The sequence below is a fragment of the Phaseolus vulgaris genome, chromosome 7 (genome assembly GCF_051622355.1).
Source record: "Phaseolus vulgaris cultivar YP4 chromosome 7, ASM5162235v1, whole genome shotgun sequence".
Classification (NCBI taxonomy): domain Eukaryota; kingdom Viridiplantae; phylum Streptophyta; class Magnoliopsida; order Fabales; family Fabaceae; genus Phaseolus; species Phaseolus vulgaris.
This window is the reverse complement of record NC_143504.1, coordinates 45300339-45317741: the sequence shown is the minus strand read 5'-3', so window position 1 is coordinate 45317741 and position 17403 is coordinate 45300339. Positions and strand designations below refer to the sequence as shown.

General features: G+C 31.0%; 2 protein-coding genes across 4 annotated transcripts; both read left to right on the top strand.

Moving 5' to 3' along the window:
- The first annotated feature begins 6844 nt into the window (after positions 1 to 6844).
- LOC137828916 (aquaporin TIP1-1) lies at positions 6845 to 8440 on the top strand. The gene is made up of 2 exons (XM_068635670.2): positions 6845 to 7453; positions 7947 to 8440. Exons 1-2 carry the CDS (start codon positions 7079 to 7081, stop codon positions 8331 to 8333), a joined length of 762 nt encoding a protein of 253 aa, XP_068491771.2. The 5' UTR covers positions 6845 to 7078; the 3' UTR covers positions 8334 to 8440.
- A 4263-nt stretch (positions 8441 to 12703) lies between these two features.
- LOC137828915 (alpha carbonic anhydrase 7) lies at positions 12704 to 16372 on the top strand. 3 transcript variants are annotated; one of them, XM_090304650.1, is made up of 8 exons: positions 12793 to 13009; positions 13111 to 13328; positions 13463 to 13569; positions 13743 to 13848; positions 13933 to 14097; positions 15805 to 15861; positions 16014 to 16126; positions 16225 to 16372. In XM_090304650.1, exons 1-7 carry the CDS (start codon positions 12910 to 12912, stop codon positions 16104 to 16106), a joined length of 846 nt encoding a protein of 281 aa, XP_090160776.1. In that variant the 5' UTR covers positions 12793 to 12909; the 3' UTR covers positions 16107 to 16126; positions 16225 to 16372. The 3 variants fall into 3 exon arrangements, with proteins under 3 accessions (XP_068491770.1, XP_090160776.1, XP_068491769.1); XM_068635669.2 differs by having other exon boundaries at positions 12704 to 13009; positions 15808 to 15861; positions 16014 to 16313; XM_068635668.2 differs by having other exon boundaries at positions 16014 to 16313.
- Positions 16373 to 17403: the final 1031 nt, after the last annotated feature.

Sequence of the window (17403 nt, the reverse complement as noted above, 5' to 3'; positions counted from 1 at the left end):
TCACGCTGTTTATTATTTTAATTTAAAATTGTTTTCCTTTAATTTTTTTCTGAATCTGATTGACCATGAAGATGCATGTGACCAGGAAAAAAATTTATCTTTTAATAATAACCTTGAACACGTATACACCTTTAGAAATGATGAATGTAATGAAGAAGAATAATAAATTGAGTACAGAAAAGTTAAATCTCACATAAAACCAGTGCAAAATTAGTGTAAAAAAGATCAGGATAATCAATTGGCACAGACTAACATGGACCACCATCCCACAAATTTCAACGTTTTGAGTTAATCTCAACCTAAAACTAAAATGATTATGATGTACCCTCCACGCTAGACTTTTTTTCCATTTCCATATTTCAACAACTTCATATTTGGGTTGCCGTTAACCACTTTACGCCGCTACCAGTGGGGGCCATTTCTTCCTGCAAAATAAGTTCACTCCACTGATCTTTCTGTTTTGTGGTTGTGATGGGTTGAACGACAGCAGGAGCATGACAGTGGAAACGAGCGCTTGGTTTAGCCTAGAATCTGCCTTATCAATTGGGTAATAAAATAGAGGGAGATAGAGAAAGCGTACGGAAGCAAACAAAAAGAAACTTTGATTGGAGTTGCGACCAACAAAATAAAACAACAGACCAAAAGCTATGAATTAGTTTCTTTGTGCTTCCAATTTGGTGCAGTAGAAAGTTGAGTTTTATGAAACTTATTTTAAAGTCTTAGGTTATCCATATACTTAGTCTGCTCTTTTTCATGTTTCAACCAGTTACATCAATATGATATAATTAACTTTGACAATTCTATTTTTTTTTTATATAATTACATTATAATTCTTAATATTATAAATTCTTAATATTATTATTTTAATATTTTTTTTATATGGCTTAATTATAAATTTATTTTTTATTACATATATTTATATTTAAATCAATTTGATCAATAGTTGTCTAGAGGTCTCATATTTCTCTCAGTAAAAGTATCATTTCTTTAAAAAAAAAAAATATTTTAAGCGATACGTAGACGATGTCATATTTTGCTCCCTTCAACCGTACGATTGGCCATTCTAGTAAATTCACTATAAAACTTACTATGAACCCTCTCTAAGACAACTTAAATAATGCAAAACTATGGCACTCATACGGAGAAGGACCAAACTTTGTTTATAATGTTATGGTAAATGCCTTCCATGACTCAAATGGTTGGCTTTTTAACATCACCTCTAACCAAGTTAATTATATCCTCCTTATCCATATAAATTATTCTGATAATCAATCTACGATTATCTATGATAATAATAAAAGAACTTATTAATTATGAAACATAAACATAGTTACGAAACATCCACACACAAATGCAGATGCTGCATAGATATAGTTAAATTACATATTATAAGACACAAAACACGACAATAATATATAAGGGTAAAAATAACTATTTTTTATTTAACTTGTTTTTACTATCACACCGTATTTTAAAATGTAGTGACAATTTTTAAATTAATTTTATGAATACAAATTGTAGGAGCTGCATTCTTAAATCAAAACGGTTGATTTATTGTAATAGTCACATTTTTAAATCAAAGCTTTTGATTGAAGAATGTGGCTATTTGTAATATTCGCATTCTTAAATCAAAATGTTTGATTTATGAATGCGGCTTTACCTATAGCCGCATTCTTAAATCAAAGCATATGATATAAGAATGCGGCTATTACAAATAGTCGATTTCTTAAATTATTTTTAACCCTAACTCTGAAGCATGTTACTTACGTTTTCCATACTTTCTTCCTCTTCTTTCCCGCTTTGTTCCTACTCACACCTCTTCTTTCGCTTTGCGTTTGCTTCCGCGTGTCATTGTAAGTTCTCGAGCTCTGTTTCTTCTTCTTGTTGGTCTCTTCTTCTGCATTGTTCGTTTCTCTTACTTTTTTTTTTTTGCATTGGTCGAAATACTGTTTCATTGCCTTCATGCTTCTTAGGTGTGTTTTTCTTTGCTCTGTCGCTGTTTCCGTCGATCTCATGCCACTCTTCACCAACGTTGACTTCACGCACAATGTTGGTGGTGCTTTAATTTTTTAAATTTTTTTTTAATTTTATGAATATGTTTATATTTTATTTATTATAATTTGTATTTTTTAAAATTTTATATTATTTAATATTTATTATAATTTGTATTTATTATTAGTTTATATTATGTTAGTTGTTAGTTTATAATATAATTATTGTGTTGGTATTGAGTTTGAGGGTGTTCGACCCTCGATAATTGATACGTGCTGGTATTGAGTTTGGGGGGTGTTCGACCCTCAGCAAACACGTGAGATGTAACACTTATTAGATACACTTGAATGACTATTACAAAATATAATGGATCGAATTGGATTAATTATGTTCGCATAAGTGATGAGTATGAAAGAGGAGTAAAAGAATTTATACAATTTGCGCAACGTAACGCAAATTATAGTGGTCATGATGGAGCAAATATCAGGTGTCTGTGTGTTAAGTGTTTGAATGGAAGGATACTAGATGTTAAGATAATCAGGCAACACCTTTTATGTGATGAGTTTCTTCAATCTTATACAACTTGGACATGACATGGTGAATTATTAAATTGACCATGTATTTTCGCAACTGAAGAATATGTGGGGTCTAGCATGGATGATGTAGTACATGATGATCGATTGGAGGACATGATTCATGATGTGGTAGATGAGTCTTTTGCAGAAGCGCATGGATGTGGAAGTATGTTAAGCGATGCAGAGACTCCATTGTATCCTGAATCAAATAACTTCACACGATTTTCGGCAGTGTTAAGATTGATAAATTTGAAGGCAATAAATGGATGGACTGATAAAAGCTTCACGGAATGGCTTCAATTGTTGAAGGATATGCTTCCAGAGGGAAATACTCTACCTAATCGTAATTATAAGGCCAAAAAGATTCTTTGTCCAATGGGTATGGAGTATAAAAAGATACATGCATGTTCTAATGATTGTATATTATACAGAAAATATTTTGAATTGTTAAAAATTTGTCCGAGATGTGGGTTATCACGTTACAAGTTGAAACAAAAAGATGATGATACTATTGAAGAGATAGAAAAGCATGGATCCCCAATGAATGTTATGTGGTATCTTCCCATCATTCCAAGGATGAAGCGTTTGTTTGCAAACCCAAACGATGCTAAGAATCTTAGATGACATGCAAATGAGAGGAAATGTGATGGCATGTACCAATATTCAACAGATTCTATTCAATGGAAGGAATTTGATGATGAGTTTCCAGAGTTTGGTAAAGAATCAAGAAATATTCGACTTGGTTTAGCTACAAACTGAATGAATTTGTTTGGTAATATGAGTACAAATGACAGTTCATGGCCTATTTTACTAGCTATTTACAGATTACCTTCTGGATTGTGCATGAAGCGAAAATACATAATGTTATCTATGATGATATCCGGTCCGAAACAACGAGGGAATGACATAGATGTTTATCTAAGTCCCCTAATTTAAGATTTGAAGTTAATGTAGGATTTGCTAATGAAACTTTCAAGCTGCATGCCATGTTATTTTGCACCATCAATGACTTTCCAGCATATGGTAACTTATTAGGGTATAGTGTTAAGGGTAAGAAAGCATGTCCAATATGTGAAAAAGACACCGATTCTCGACAATTGAAACATGGAAGGAAGATAGTATATCTTCGGTATCAGAGGTTGAAAAAGGCCTTTAATGGACATCCAGAGACTAGTGGTCCACCAACTCCATTAACTGGTGTTGATGTTTATGAAAAGGTAAATAACATAGAGCACACCTTCGGTAAGTAAAAAAAAAAAGTATTTGTGACAAACATTTGGAAGAAAAAATCAATCTTTTTTTATCTTTCGTACTGGTCGAGGTTAGAAGTCAGACATTGTATAGATGTAATGCATGTTGAGAAGAATGTGTGTGATAACTTAATTGGTACACTTCTTAACATTAACGGGAAGACGAATAATGGTCTAAATGCTCGTTTAGATTTGATTCAGATGAACATACGAGGCGAGTTGACACCGATAGAAATGGGTAAGCGTACATATTTGCCCCCGCCTGTTACACCATGTCAAAAGATGAAAAAGTAAGTTTTTGTCAATGTCTAAAGGGTGTGAAAGTGTCATAAGGACATTCCTCAAATGTGAAGAGCCTAGTGTCAATGCAAGATTTGAAGTTAATTGGGTTGAAGTCTCATGATTGCCACATCTTCATGCATCAGTTGTTGCCGGTAGTTATTCGTGGGATCCTACAAAAAAAATGTTAGACATACCATAACATGTTTGTGCTCATTCTTCTTTTCCCTATGTTGTAAAGTCATTGATTCATTAAAGCTAGATGAACTTGAAGATGAAATTGTTGTTATTTTGTGTGAATTGGAGATGTTTTTTCATCCATCTTTTTTTGACATCATGGTTCATCTAGTTGTGCATCTAGTAAGAGAGGTTAGATTGTATGGACTAGTGTACTTAAGATGGATGTATCCTGTTAAGCGGTATATTAAAATTTTGAAAGCTTATGTGAAAAATCATTATCTTCCAGAAGCTTCAATGATTGAAAGGTACATAGCTGAAGAAAGTATTGAATTTTGTTCAGAGTACATGTCAAAAGCAAATCCAATAGTCTTCCAGCTAATTCATGGCACCACAAGCATTTTACAAGTAAATGGTTACGTGGTGTGAATATTGTAAGAAAATTTCGATCAGAAGTCTTGTAAGTACATTTTTATATATTGAACAACACAAATGAAGTTATACCTTACATAGAAGCTCATAAAGCCATTATGAAGGCAAATAACCCAAGACAAGCAGAGAAATAGGCCTTTTCTCATACAATAAAAACAAGAAACAACTGGTTGTTTCGACTTTTCAACCGGTTGTTTTTCTGCAATGGTTGGAAAAGGTTTTGAAATGCCACTATTCTTGCTCTGGATTAAAACCAAGTCCAAATTTTCCAAAGACACAATTTTGAGATGCTAATACATTCTCAAAGTTGGATTTTCCTTTTGAAAGTTTATCCACAATTTTCACAAGATAATGAACCTTATTTCCAAGAGATTCACAGTTTTTACAAAAGCTTGAGTCACACTCACAATAAGAGTTTTTGTAAATCAGTTTAAGAGTTTCAAAATCATTTCTGGAGTTTTCCAACTCTTCTTCTAAGGTTTTGACTTTAGTTTCCATCCAGTTATTTAAACCTTTCAACCTATTGTTTATGAGGGCCAATCTATTAGCTTATTCATGAGTTTCTTTGAAAGCTTCAAGAAGTTGACTATAATTTTCAACATCACTGGAAGAGTTTGAACTTACACTACTTGATTCATATTCTTCCTTTGCCTTCAAACACAAATTGACTTCTACATCTTCTGAGGTTAATTGTTAATTGTTACAAGATGGGGAACTTATGGTTAATTGTTGTGCTGGAAGGTGTGTACTAATACAAGGAACAGCTTGTGGAGATCCTGTAGCCACAAAGGACTAACGCATTGTTGCTGTCTTTATTCTTGGTGTGGTCTGGTATGGGGGAATGGTGCTGTCAAAGGTTATTCTGCTGCACAGAATTCTAAGTAGCCAAATACAATTTGTGTTTTTTTTCTCTTAGTGCAGACTTTGAGCTACTATTATTTTGTTTTAATGTTGATGTTGGTAATAGTATTAGGAAAAACTGGTGCAGAATTTACACCTGTGTACACCAGTTTGAGATCAATTAGTTGTAGGTTTTTGACATCTAAAGTTTCAAAACTTTTGGGTAATTGATTTTGCTCTATATCACAAGGAATGTAACTTTGTGATTGTGTATATGGGTTGGGTTACCCCTGAAGTAACCCTCTAATTTAATTTATTCATTGCTGATAAAAAAAAAACTTTCAAAAAAATGAACAAAAGTAAGGGTAGCATGGTATTTATTCTTTTGTGACGTGACTTTTTTCTCACAAATTTCTTTTTTTTTTCTTCAAGCTTCAGAGGATCAACGAATCATTCAACTTTATCTCCCCTCACTCCCTCACCTTCAACTCTGTCTTGAATCAAATGAGGTGACACCCTCTCATCCGTCTTCAACTAGAGTGTCACCCTAGAACCAAACAGTGTGTTAATAAAAATGTGTTAATAAAAATATTTGGATGAAACATTCATTTTAAGAAATATAAGGTACTTTCTCATTTGTTAAAGATTGGTGGAAGATGAAATTTTGGACTACTACTCATCTATGACTAAGTTTGGTTAGACTACCTCTTTTCCTCTTTCTTTTTTCATTTTAAAAATGTATACTTTATTCAGAATTTGGTTAAACGAATGTATTTTCTCTACAGTTTTGTTGGCAAATTTGCAAGGATTAAAACAATGTACAGAGGAGAACATGTCTACTAGGGATTGAAACCATAAAACAAGAATGAATGGTTGTTCCTTTTTTCTAATGCAAGTGGAAGACTATTGACGGTTGAGCTCGAAGATGTCATAGAGAAGAAAATGAACAACGTCAAGATGAAAAATGCAAAGCGTGGACAAGAATGTAAAAACCATGGACAAGAAAATGAAAAACACGAACAAAAAGATGAAAAACACAAATAATAAGATGAGAACAACCAGAGAACAAAATGATTCTAAAATCCTAAACACAAAAAAAAGAAAAATACATTACATAAAAAATAAGTCAATTTTTAATTCAAATCCAATATCACATCAAAGTTATATAATTATTCTACACCACAAGAATGTGAGCATTTGTCATTTATCATTTTTCTATATAACTTTTAAAATATTTTTCCAATTTAAAAAATTCAAAAAGATTAACTTTAAACTTAAAATATAATTAATTCTTTAAAAAGACAATACTTTTTCGTTTATTTTCCCCTCCTATATGAGGTGGACGGAAAGCCCAGATGTATTTTAAGCTTAAAGAAAGACTCAGCAGTGACTTAGTACAGTGCCGGAACCGGCTACAGCCAGTTTCTCCGGCCACCATGAAACTGAACTTAGTCCTCACCACCCAACTCATCAACCCACTTCCCCACTGTCAGTAGCTTCATACATCACCGTTGGATCCTCATCACACGGACAATGGCGCTCCGCACCTTCATAGTCCGTAGGACCCAAGACGACATTCACAGCGACACTTGGAGAGCCGCTCTCTCCGAATTCATCTCCACACTCATCTTTGTCTTCGCTGCCTCCGGCTCCACCATCGCCGTCAAAAACCTCAGCGCCGACGCGCCCACCGCTCTCGTCATCGTCGCCGTTGCCAACGCCTTCGCCCTCTTCGCCGCCGTCTCCGTCAGCACAAACGTCTCCGGCGGCCACGTCAACCCCGCCGTCACCTTCGGCTTTTTCGTCGGCGGCAACCTTACCTTGCTCCGCTGCATCCTCTTCTGGATCGCTCAGATCCTCGGCTCCGTCATCGCTTGCTTGCTTCTCAAATTCACCTCCGGCGGACAGGTACAATTAGCGTCACAATTACCCTTACTCAATTATACTTATTCAATTCTTCTTTCAAACACGTATCTTAGTTTAGAAACACTTCTGTTATAGGTAACTAAATAATTGCTTTTACACGAGATTCGAACCTTAGTTAATCACATTTTCAATAGTCGAACTAATTTCTTGAATTAGGTGAGATTCATTTAAGAAAATGAATCACACTTCTGACAACAAACTTAAGAAAAATAAGATTATCGATCAAATCATACATTAGTTTGTTACAAGAATGATCCAAAATGAAATAGCATTGTGTATGAATTATCAGTTGATACGTGAGTTTATGGAGCCGGATAGCGCTAGTCATAACAGTCTCAATGAATTTGATTATGATAATCTAGGAGGTGGATTTAACCTAATTCAACCTCACAATTCAACTCCAGTTATATTTATGATTTGAATTCTTCTCTAATTGAGATCTTCAGAGATTGAGTTTTGCTATGGTACATGACAGAGAGTACCGGTTTTCGGACTTTCGAGTGGTGTGAAAGTGGGAAACGCTTTGGCGTTGGAGATGGTGATGACCTTTGGATTGGTGTACGCGGTATATGCTACTGCCGCTGACCCCAGGAGCAGAAGGAATATTTTGGGAACGATAGCGCCAATTGTGATTGGCTTAATCGTTGGAGCGAATATTTTGGTGGCTGGGCCTTTTGATGGGGGCTCCATGAACCCGGCTGCGGCGTTTGGGCCTGCACTGGTGGGCTGGAACTGGGAAAACCATTGGGTTTACTGGGTTGGGCCTCTCGTTGGTGGTGGGCTTGCTGGGTTTCTTTATGAGTTGGCTTTTGTTAGCTCCACCCGTCAGAGGTTCCGCAGAGATTACCGTAATTATTATTGAAGAAAAAGGAAAGATGAAGGTTCTTATGTATAATGATGATTTCACTTGTGTATGAATGATCTTGGTTTATTCTTGTGATGAATTGGCTGTGATCCATGAACCTGGTACTTGGTTGGTTTTCTCTTTCCTCAGTTGTTACATTACATACATGGTCTAGCTCTTTGCAGTTAAAACTAAGCAAAACTATATAACTGTAATTGTTACAGTTAATACAGTTTACAATATTTGGATTATTATAACACTCCCCTCTAATCCAAAATATCTGCTGACTTTAAGCCCCATAGACTTCTCAGCTTTTCAAATCTCAATTGCCTAAGTGATAGTGAAAGCATCAGCTACTTGATCCTCAATGCAACAATAGACAAGTTCCAATTTTCCTTTACATAGATAGGCAAATAGCAGATTTATTATCAACAAACAGTTGTACTGGTTTTTGTGCTCCAGTTTCATCTCCTCAAGCAGAATTTCCAGAAATAAGCACTGACATACGACTTCTGCAGATGCAGTGCACTCGGCTTTCCAGGAAGAGAGTGCTATAAGATTTTGTTTTTTCGAATGCTAAGAGATTGGTGCATTCATATACTTGAATAGATAGCCAAAAGTGTTTTTTCTCTCCACCTTATCTCCATACCAAAGCTTCTAGGACAACTCCATCCTGATTTGTTTCTCTCGGGAAAACTAAGCCAAAGGCAGTTGTACCTTTTAGATACCTCAAGATATGTTTAGTTGCAGCCATATGTGATACTCTAGGATCATTCATGAATCTTCTAATTAATCCAACTCCATAGCTAATGTCTGACCTGTTGTTACAAAGATACCTAAGATTGCTATAATTTGCTTGAACAAAGTTGCATCCACTGCCTTTTCATCCAGTTCTTCCGTCAGCTTCAATTTGCAATAACTGGTATAGGAGCTGCATTGCAATTCACCATATTAAACTTCTTTAAAACTTCACACGTATAATTTGTCTCATATAGCAATATTCCTTTGGGAGTGTGTACAAATTCCAGACCAAGAAAATAGCTGAGAGTCCCTAGATCAGTCATCTCAAATTAGAAATTCATCTTCACCTTGCATTCTTCAATCTCAATCTGCATATATCCTGTTACAATCAAATCATCTACATAGGGACACACAATTAACAATTCTTGTATTGAGTCTCCTTCTCATATACATCGAATTCAACTGTACATCTCACAAAACCTTCCTTGGCTTGGAAAGTATCAATTAGTTTATTACAAGCTCAAGAAGCTTGTTTAAGGCCATATAAGCCTTTTTCAGTCTATACACTTGTTCTTTCCCTGGCTGCAGAAATACACTTCTTCTCCCAGAGGACCATTTAGAAAAGCTAATTTAACATTCAACTAACATATAATCCAATTTCTCCAAATAGCCAGAACAACAACTTGTCAAACAGTTTTCAACCTTGCCACAGGAGAAAAAATCTGTATAATCAATTCCCTATTTTTGAAGAAAACCTTTGGCAACTAACCTAGTCTTGTGTTTAACAATTGTGCCATCTAGTATGAATTTAACCTTAAACACCCACTTCACATCAATAAAACATTTATCCACTAGCTCCCAGGTTCTGTTTTTCTCAATTACTTCCAATTCTTTAACCATAGCAAAATCTTCATGGGAAGTATGAATTATTTTTTGTCTTGTGTGTTTAATTTTATTTAGAATAAATTTTGAGTTGTTTGACAGGTAAAACACATTATCAAAAAGTTATTTTAATAAGATGAGAAATTTGATGATTTATCATACCAAAAAATTACATTTATTAATTGTTTCATGCTTTCATACTATATATGTTTTACTTCATTTTTTTTATATGTTACACTCTAATACATTTGCTTATATATATGTTTTGATATACTTGTTGCATGCATCTTGTCATAAGAATTCTCTTATATGATCTCATATTTTTGCTCCAATACATATTAGACCTTAACATATTATTATACATCTTTCTATGAAATATGCTTTGATATATCTTTTTTTAAAATACTTAAATTCAAAATTAATAGTTGTTTGACATCGTATAAAAGGGAAGAGATTGTTAGATCCAATATAAAACCTTAATTTAAAGTTTCGATTAGTGTAAATAAAGATAAGTTTTTATCTTAGTTAGGACAAATTCACTTGTTTTGGCAAAATTATTTATCTCATACATTAATATAAGTTGTGTGATTATATCATTAATCTAGATTTTCTTTTTTATGTATAGACCTTACATATATTTGTTTAACATGTTGCGTTTGATAAGTGTATCAGAACTATCATTCACTTAGTAATGGCTACATTAAGCAAGAATGTAAAAAATAGTTAATTGGAGTTATGATATTCACCATGGTGGGGGAGATATGAGTAATGGGTCTATAAATGCCATTTTTCCATAAAGTAGATATCGGGAAGCAAACTCACAAATACCATAAATATATATGCAATAAAACCCCTAATAATAAATATTGAATGTAAAGAAAACTTATCCCATTACAGAAGCAACCCATACGCTTTCCCTCCTCTATCCGTAAGATTATAGTCATCATAAAACTTTCCTTCATTTAATTACTACCCACTCTCAACCGCAAAAATTATATATTATTAAAGAACATGAAGACTTTTTTCTATTAAGATTCTCATATGGAGTTTTTAGAACTTCATCAATTATGCTTGAAGAGTAAACTGCATTAAGAAAATAAATAAAAACATAAAAGCGAATTGCATACCCAACTTGGTTTCTGAAAAAATCTTGAGTAATAGAAGTTGCCATGTTCTCATTCTGTTTTAAATGCAACGTCGATTCTTATACAATGGCTAGCAACATACATATCTCAAAGATTCATTACATTTAACACAATTCTAATATGTAACATTTAAAATAGTATATGCATCAGAATTAATGCAAATTATAATTATTTTAATACTAGTAATCATCAATTCTTTTGAATAAAACATAAACTAATATAATTCATAATGTCATTTTAAATTGAAGATTTTCTTTTTTATTATTACTCAAATTTCAAAGATAATATATATGTATTCGTGTCTCATGAAAAGAAAAAAGTTTAAAGAAAAGAAAGGAACCTTAAAGCACATAAAAGTGAAAAGAGTTGAAAAAATACACGGAAAAAATAAGTAATTTTTGTTTAAGGTTTTGGGACATATTAGAGAGAATATTTGTGTTATAAATGTATATTATTTTGTTTTAATGTTACTATCAATTCCTTTTTATAAAGTTATAATGTAATAGTTGATACTTTTTAAAAAATACATTGTCCTTTTCCAACTTTCGTGTATCTATTCCTCAAAATACTCTTTTTAAAGTTTTTTCTTGGATTTTCTGGTATTGGAATCATTTCATTAAAATAACTTATTTCAGAGTCTCAAAATTGATATTTATTATTAAAATAATTTACTTCATTAAAAGTATTGAGACATAAAATTTTCTCAAATCATAAGTGGTAGAACAGTATATCCTAAATTTTATGTTATAACTCTTATAAAATGTTTTGAGAACTACATGCCAAACAAAATTATATCTAATATTAATTTCTATCCACACATTTATTTTCCAATAGACACCAAAAACCTACTAGAGATAAGAGATACAACTATTCCTTCTATATGAAGGTGTTTTAATTGGTTTGGGGTAAAAAAAATTCTTCATGTATTATTATTTTATATTTTTGTGTGTTTACTTGTGAAAAAGGCTAAACAAACATAAATAGTATCACCTGTCACACTCTTAACATATATAGAGGAATGTGTGAGAGAATGAAAAGGCATTTATATTCCTATAAAAGATGAAGTGTTGTAGCCTTGAAGGATTTTGACAATTCGCATTTAACACAAAGTGACATTTCAGAGTTACAAAGTGACATTTCAGAGTGAGATTTCTGATATCTATGGCCCTATCTTATAAAAACAGTTTATAACATAAGGTTTAGAATTATTTATATATTATAAAATGTTGTTCTTTCTTCTTTAGTCGATGTAAAAATCTTTATTATTTTTTTAAATTAAAATCTACCAACTCATAGATGATTCACGATAGTGATGATAGTCATTATACTTTTAAATGTCTTTAATTTATTTGTAAATGTAAAATCTTCAACAACATCTAAATTAATTTCTTGTTTGGTCAAAGGGACCATAAGGTATCAACAACTTGCTACTTGCCACCACAAACGTGCTTATTATAGGCTCCTATCATGCTTTGCCACTCATTCATTGTCTTAATGCAACTTCTTTTTTTCTTGCTTTTGCATTGTAGCTACCTCTGCATTCTACCTACACTCTACTTCCTCAAATTCCCCATATCTCTGGATACTCACAAGAAAAACTCTATTAATCAATCTTTTTCTGCTCCTCTTCACTTTAATGGATGCCTGTCACCACTTGTCTTCCATTGATGAGTCTTCTTAATAAGACAAGAAAATTGGAACCAAGCCTAGCTCCCATTTGTTGAATTTATTGCAATTCATCGTCTAGCATTGAATATATATACACACAATCAAACTTTTAGGCCAGTACCTCATTCATTGTTTCTCTTTCACATCTAACAACAAGCATGAAGCTTTCAAGAGTATGTATAATTCCAATTTTGCTCATGCTTTTGCTGGTTTTGTTAGATTCAGCATCAACAAGAGCTGAAGACGTGGAAGAAACTGGTAACTTTCAGGCAGAAATTCCCTTTTTTACTGTTATTACTGTGATTAGAGTTGAAGTTTTTGTAGTATGAGGTAATTCTTAGAGAAATGTTACATTGCAGTGGACGAGAGAGAGTTTGATTACATGAGAGGAAGTGAAAAGGGACCTGGTTACTGGGGAGAGTTAAAGAAAGAATGGTCAGCTTGCAAACATGGAGTCATGCAATCTCCCATAGACTTGTCCTGTGCCAGAGTCAAAATCATCCCTCGTTGCCAACAACTCTACACTGATTACTTTTCTTCTAATGCCACCATAATCAACAGAGGCCATGATCTTGCTGTGAACATCTCATTATTTCTCTTCTTCTTTCCTCTTACAATATCACAATCTTGGTTAAAACACTGTCTAACACTGAACACAAAACATCCTCATAAAACTCAAACTTTTGTAATTGTTTCATGATGTGGTTGCAGGTATATTGGAAGGGTGATGCTGGCTCAATTCACATCAATGGAACCGAATTCTTTCTGAAACAATGTCATTGGCACTCACCTTCTGAACATTCCATCAATGGCAGGAAGTCTGTGCTGCTTCTTTCTTGCTCAAAATATTTAATAATATAATGATTTTATGGAAAGTATAATTTGTACTTTTGTTTTTAAGACATGAAATAATAATTGAATTTGAAACATATATTAAAATGGTGAGACATCATATTATGAACTATGCCTTTTTGTTTTGTTGATACAATAGGTATGACTTGGAGATGCATATGGTGCATGTAAGTCAGGAAAAGAAGATTCTTGTGGTTGGTGCTTTCTATAAAATTGGGCATCGCCCTGATCGTTTTCTCTCTCAGGTTGTTCCAATTTATACTTTATGGTTTCATAATTTGAATTGTTATTCTAAAAGCAACGAACAAATAATGTGTGTGAAAAATCAGCTTGAGAAAGAAATTGTGCACCTTGTTGATGAGGAAGTAGAGAGAGAAATTGGAGAGAGAAATCCCTCAGGAATACAGACAAGAGGCAATATGTACTACAGATACTTAGGCTCTCTCACAACTCCTCCTTGCACTGAAGGTGTCATCTGGAACATTGATAGAAAGGTACAACTTACTCAAACCATCCTTTTTATAATTTGCCAACCCTTAAATTTGAGTTGGAACATATGTAGTAGAGATACTAAGATACACACTAATACAATATAAATACGAAGATTCTAAAATGTAAGATATGATAACACAAATTTATATTATATAATTGTTAATTATATAAATTAATTATAAAAATTTATGTACATAAATATATTTTAATTTTTTTAACAGAAATACGTTTTTTTTTAATGATTCAAAAAGATTTGTTCCTTATTTTTATAATCCTAATAAAAAATTGTACATTAAGTTTGAGTTTTTAGAAAATTAATGTGATTCTCTTTTTTAAAATTGTGTTAGATCCATATTAGAATTGTAAAAAATTTAACAAATATTTTTTTGAATTAAACACTTAACCGATAAGTATCCTACGAGTGTCATACAATTGTCATGTCCAGTATGTGTGTCCGACACAAACACGCCATTTAAGAAGAGTGTACGAGCTTCATAACTCTTTATGATGTGATAGGTTTAAAAATAAATATATATAATAAAAAATAAATTTAAAATTAAATATTATAAAAAAATATTAAAATAATAGTATCGAAAATTGTAATGTAATTATATAAAAAATGTTTATAACTATATTAAAGGAAACACTTTTATTAATATAACAATATAAAACAAGGTCACTGTGTTGCATATAAAACTTCTATATAAACCCTAGATTAAGGATTAATAGAAAATAGTTTAAAATAAAACCGTTAAAATAATTACAAAAAATACGTATTAGAAGACGATTTAACTCGTTTTAATATTACTAAAGTGCGTTTAGTAGACGTTATTTTTCTTCTTCACATAAAACAGTTTGAGAATTTGACTAGACTCTTCAGCACATAGACTATTGTATACGATATATAATTAATTATCACAATTTAAAAAAAATCTAAAATATTATTTTGGTTTTCTTTTATGATCTTTTTTTAGTTTTATCTTACAAGTTTAAAAAACACTTTATTATGCAATGAAAGTTAGTTTTTTTAAAGCCTAATGAAAATTAGTGAAATTAGGAATGGGATTACGGATCTTGTCCTAGTCAATGCATCATCAAATGTCGTTTATAAAACATGAAATATATGTTAAAAAAATTATGTTTAAAGTTTCTAATATGTAATTTTTTAATATTTTAATAAATTTAAAAAATAAAATATATGTTTTGTTAGTATTCTTAGCTTATTCTATAAAATGAATTTTTGTAATGCTAATAAAAATTAATATTGAAATGAATTTATACTAAAATATTTATATATTTTACATTTTGAACTAAACTTATTTATTTCAATTAATTTTAGAAAAATATTAAAACTTTTTTTCTTTTTGTTTATATTTTTGTCGAATTGGCTTATCGGTTATAAATAAGATGAATAGGATTTTTTCATTGGAGGACCAACTCAACCCATTTTTACTTATCAAACTCAATGAAGGTAGACCACTCTATTTTATCATCTAAATTAAATATGCATTTATTATGTTAATCAAAATTAAAAATTAATAAATCAGTGAATATCTTAATTGTAATAATTGATCTTAACATATTATCTTTAGATTGAAACATTCAATAATTTATATAAATATATATATATATAATTAAATTGCTGAGTATTTGTCTTATTTTTTATTTGATGTATATAAAAATGATTTTGAAATTTCCAATTATCCTAGCAGATAAGGACAGTGTCGGAAGCACAAGTGAGGCTTTTGAGGGAAGCAGTGCATGATGTAAGTCATTCAATGTGCCACTATTCAATCTGTTATTCCAATTTTAATAAGAGAAATGATAATTGAGTACTTCTTTCAGAATATTTTTTAAATTTAATTCCTCAAATCACAGTTTTATCTCATTTTCTTTCGAATATGACCAACTTTTGCAGCATGCACAGAGGAATTCAAGACCAAGGCAGCCACGTAACCAAAGAGATATATTATACTTCAGATTCAAAAGCAGAGCAAAATCAAAATATTAAATTTTGAGGTTGATTTTGGGGTACATTTCAATGATGACTTTTTGATATATTTTGCTTTCTTTTATGTCTGTATATTTTTTAAATATTTTTTTTTTTATATTTTGTTATGTTCATTTAGTGCGAAGATATTTGAAAGTCTCAGTTAAGAATGTTCCACACACTTGAAGAATAGTTTGATGGATATATAAATGTAATTTGGTTTTGAAATTGAAATAATGTATTAGTTTTGAAATAAGTTATGGTTCAAATAATGTTCAAGAAATAAGATACTCTCTAACTATGCTTCAAGTGATGTTCAAATTTGAATTTGTACAAGGGTCGGACACCCTTTTTGAAATATTTTTTTACTTAATTAATTAATTATCTATTAAAAAATGTAATAATTGTTGATATTTTTGTCTCTATGACAAAATAAACATGTACGTGTGGTAATTCCTTATATGCACCTAACATATCAATTTAATTTATTTAAAAGTTGTAAATTATGTTAATATTTTAAATTTTAACTCTAAATTTATTTAACACATTAAGTTTTTAGGAAAGGGATGTGTGAGGATTTGAGGGAGTGAATGTGTGAGGAAAATGTGAAGGAAGTGAGGATGTTTGGATTGATGTATGTTAGGGTAGATGTCTTAGGAAAGTTTATAGGAGTTTGTGAGTGATGTGATGATTGTGAAAGAATTTTAATTTTTTTAAAGGTGTGAAATGTTACTTTACAGATTTATCTTTGCCTATTAAAAGAAAATTAATAATAAAATGAGTTGTTTTTGTTTAAAAATGAATAACTTTCACATATTTCATAGATTTAAAAATTATAATTAAAAAATATGGTAAATGTAAATATGTATAATATAAAAATTATAATTAAAAAAAATATGTATTCAACAAATTAAATAAAAACAAAACTTCAAGTAATAAAATTAGAAAATAAATGAAATCTTATATAAATAAAAAGATATTATTTTTTAATATTAAAAACCCTCTAATAATGAAAAATAAAAAATAAAAATATAACATAATTAACAATACAAAAAAATTTCATAAAAAACTATAATGAAATAAATTATAACTCATAAACATAATAACTATAGAAATATATTAATATAAATACAACAAAAAAATTAAATAAAAATAAAATTTCAAATAATTTTTTTAAATATTAAACATATATTATAAAATTAGAAAATAAATCACATCTTATATAAATAGAAAAATACTATTTTTTAATATTAAAAAACCTCACAATAAAGCAATTTAAAAAATACTACAACAACAAAAATATAACTTAATTAACCAA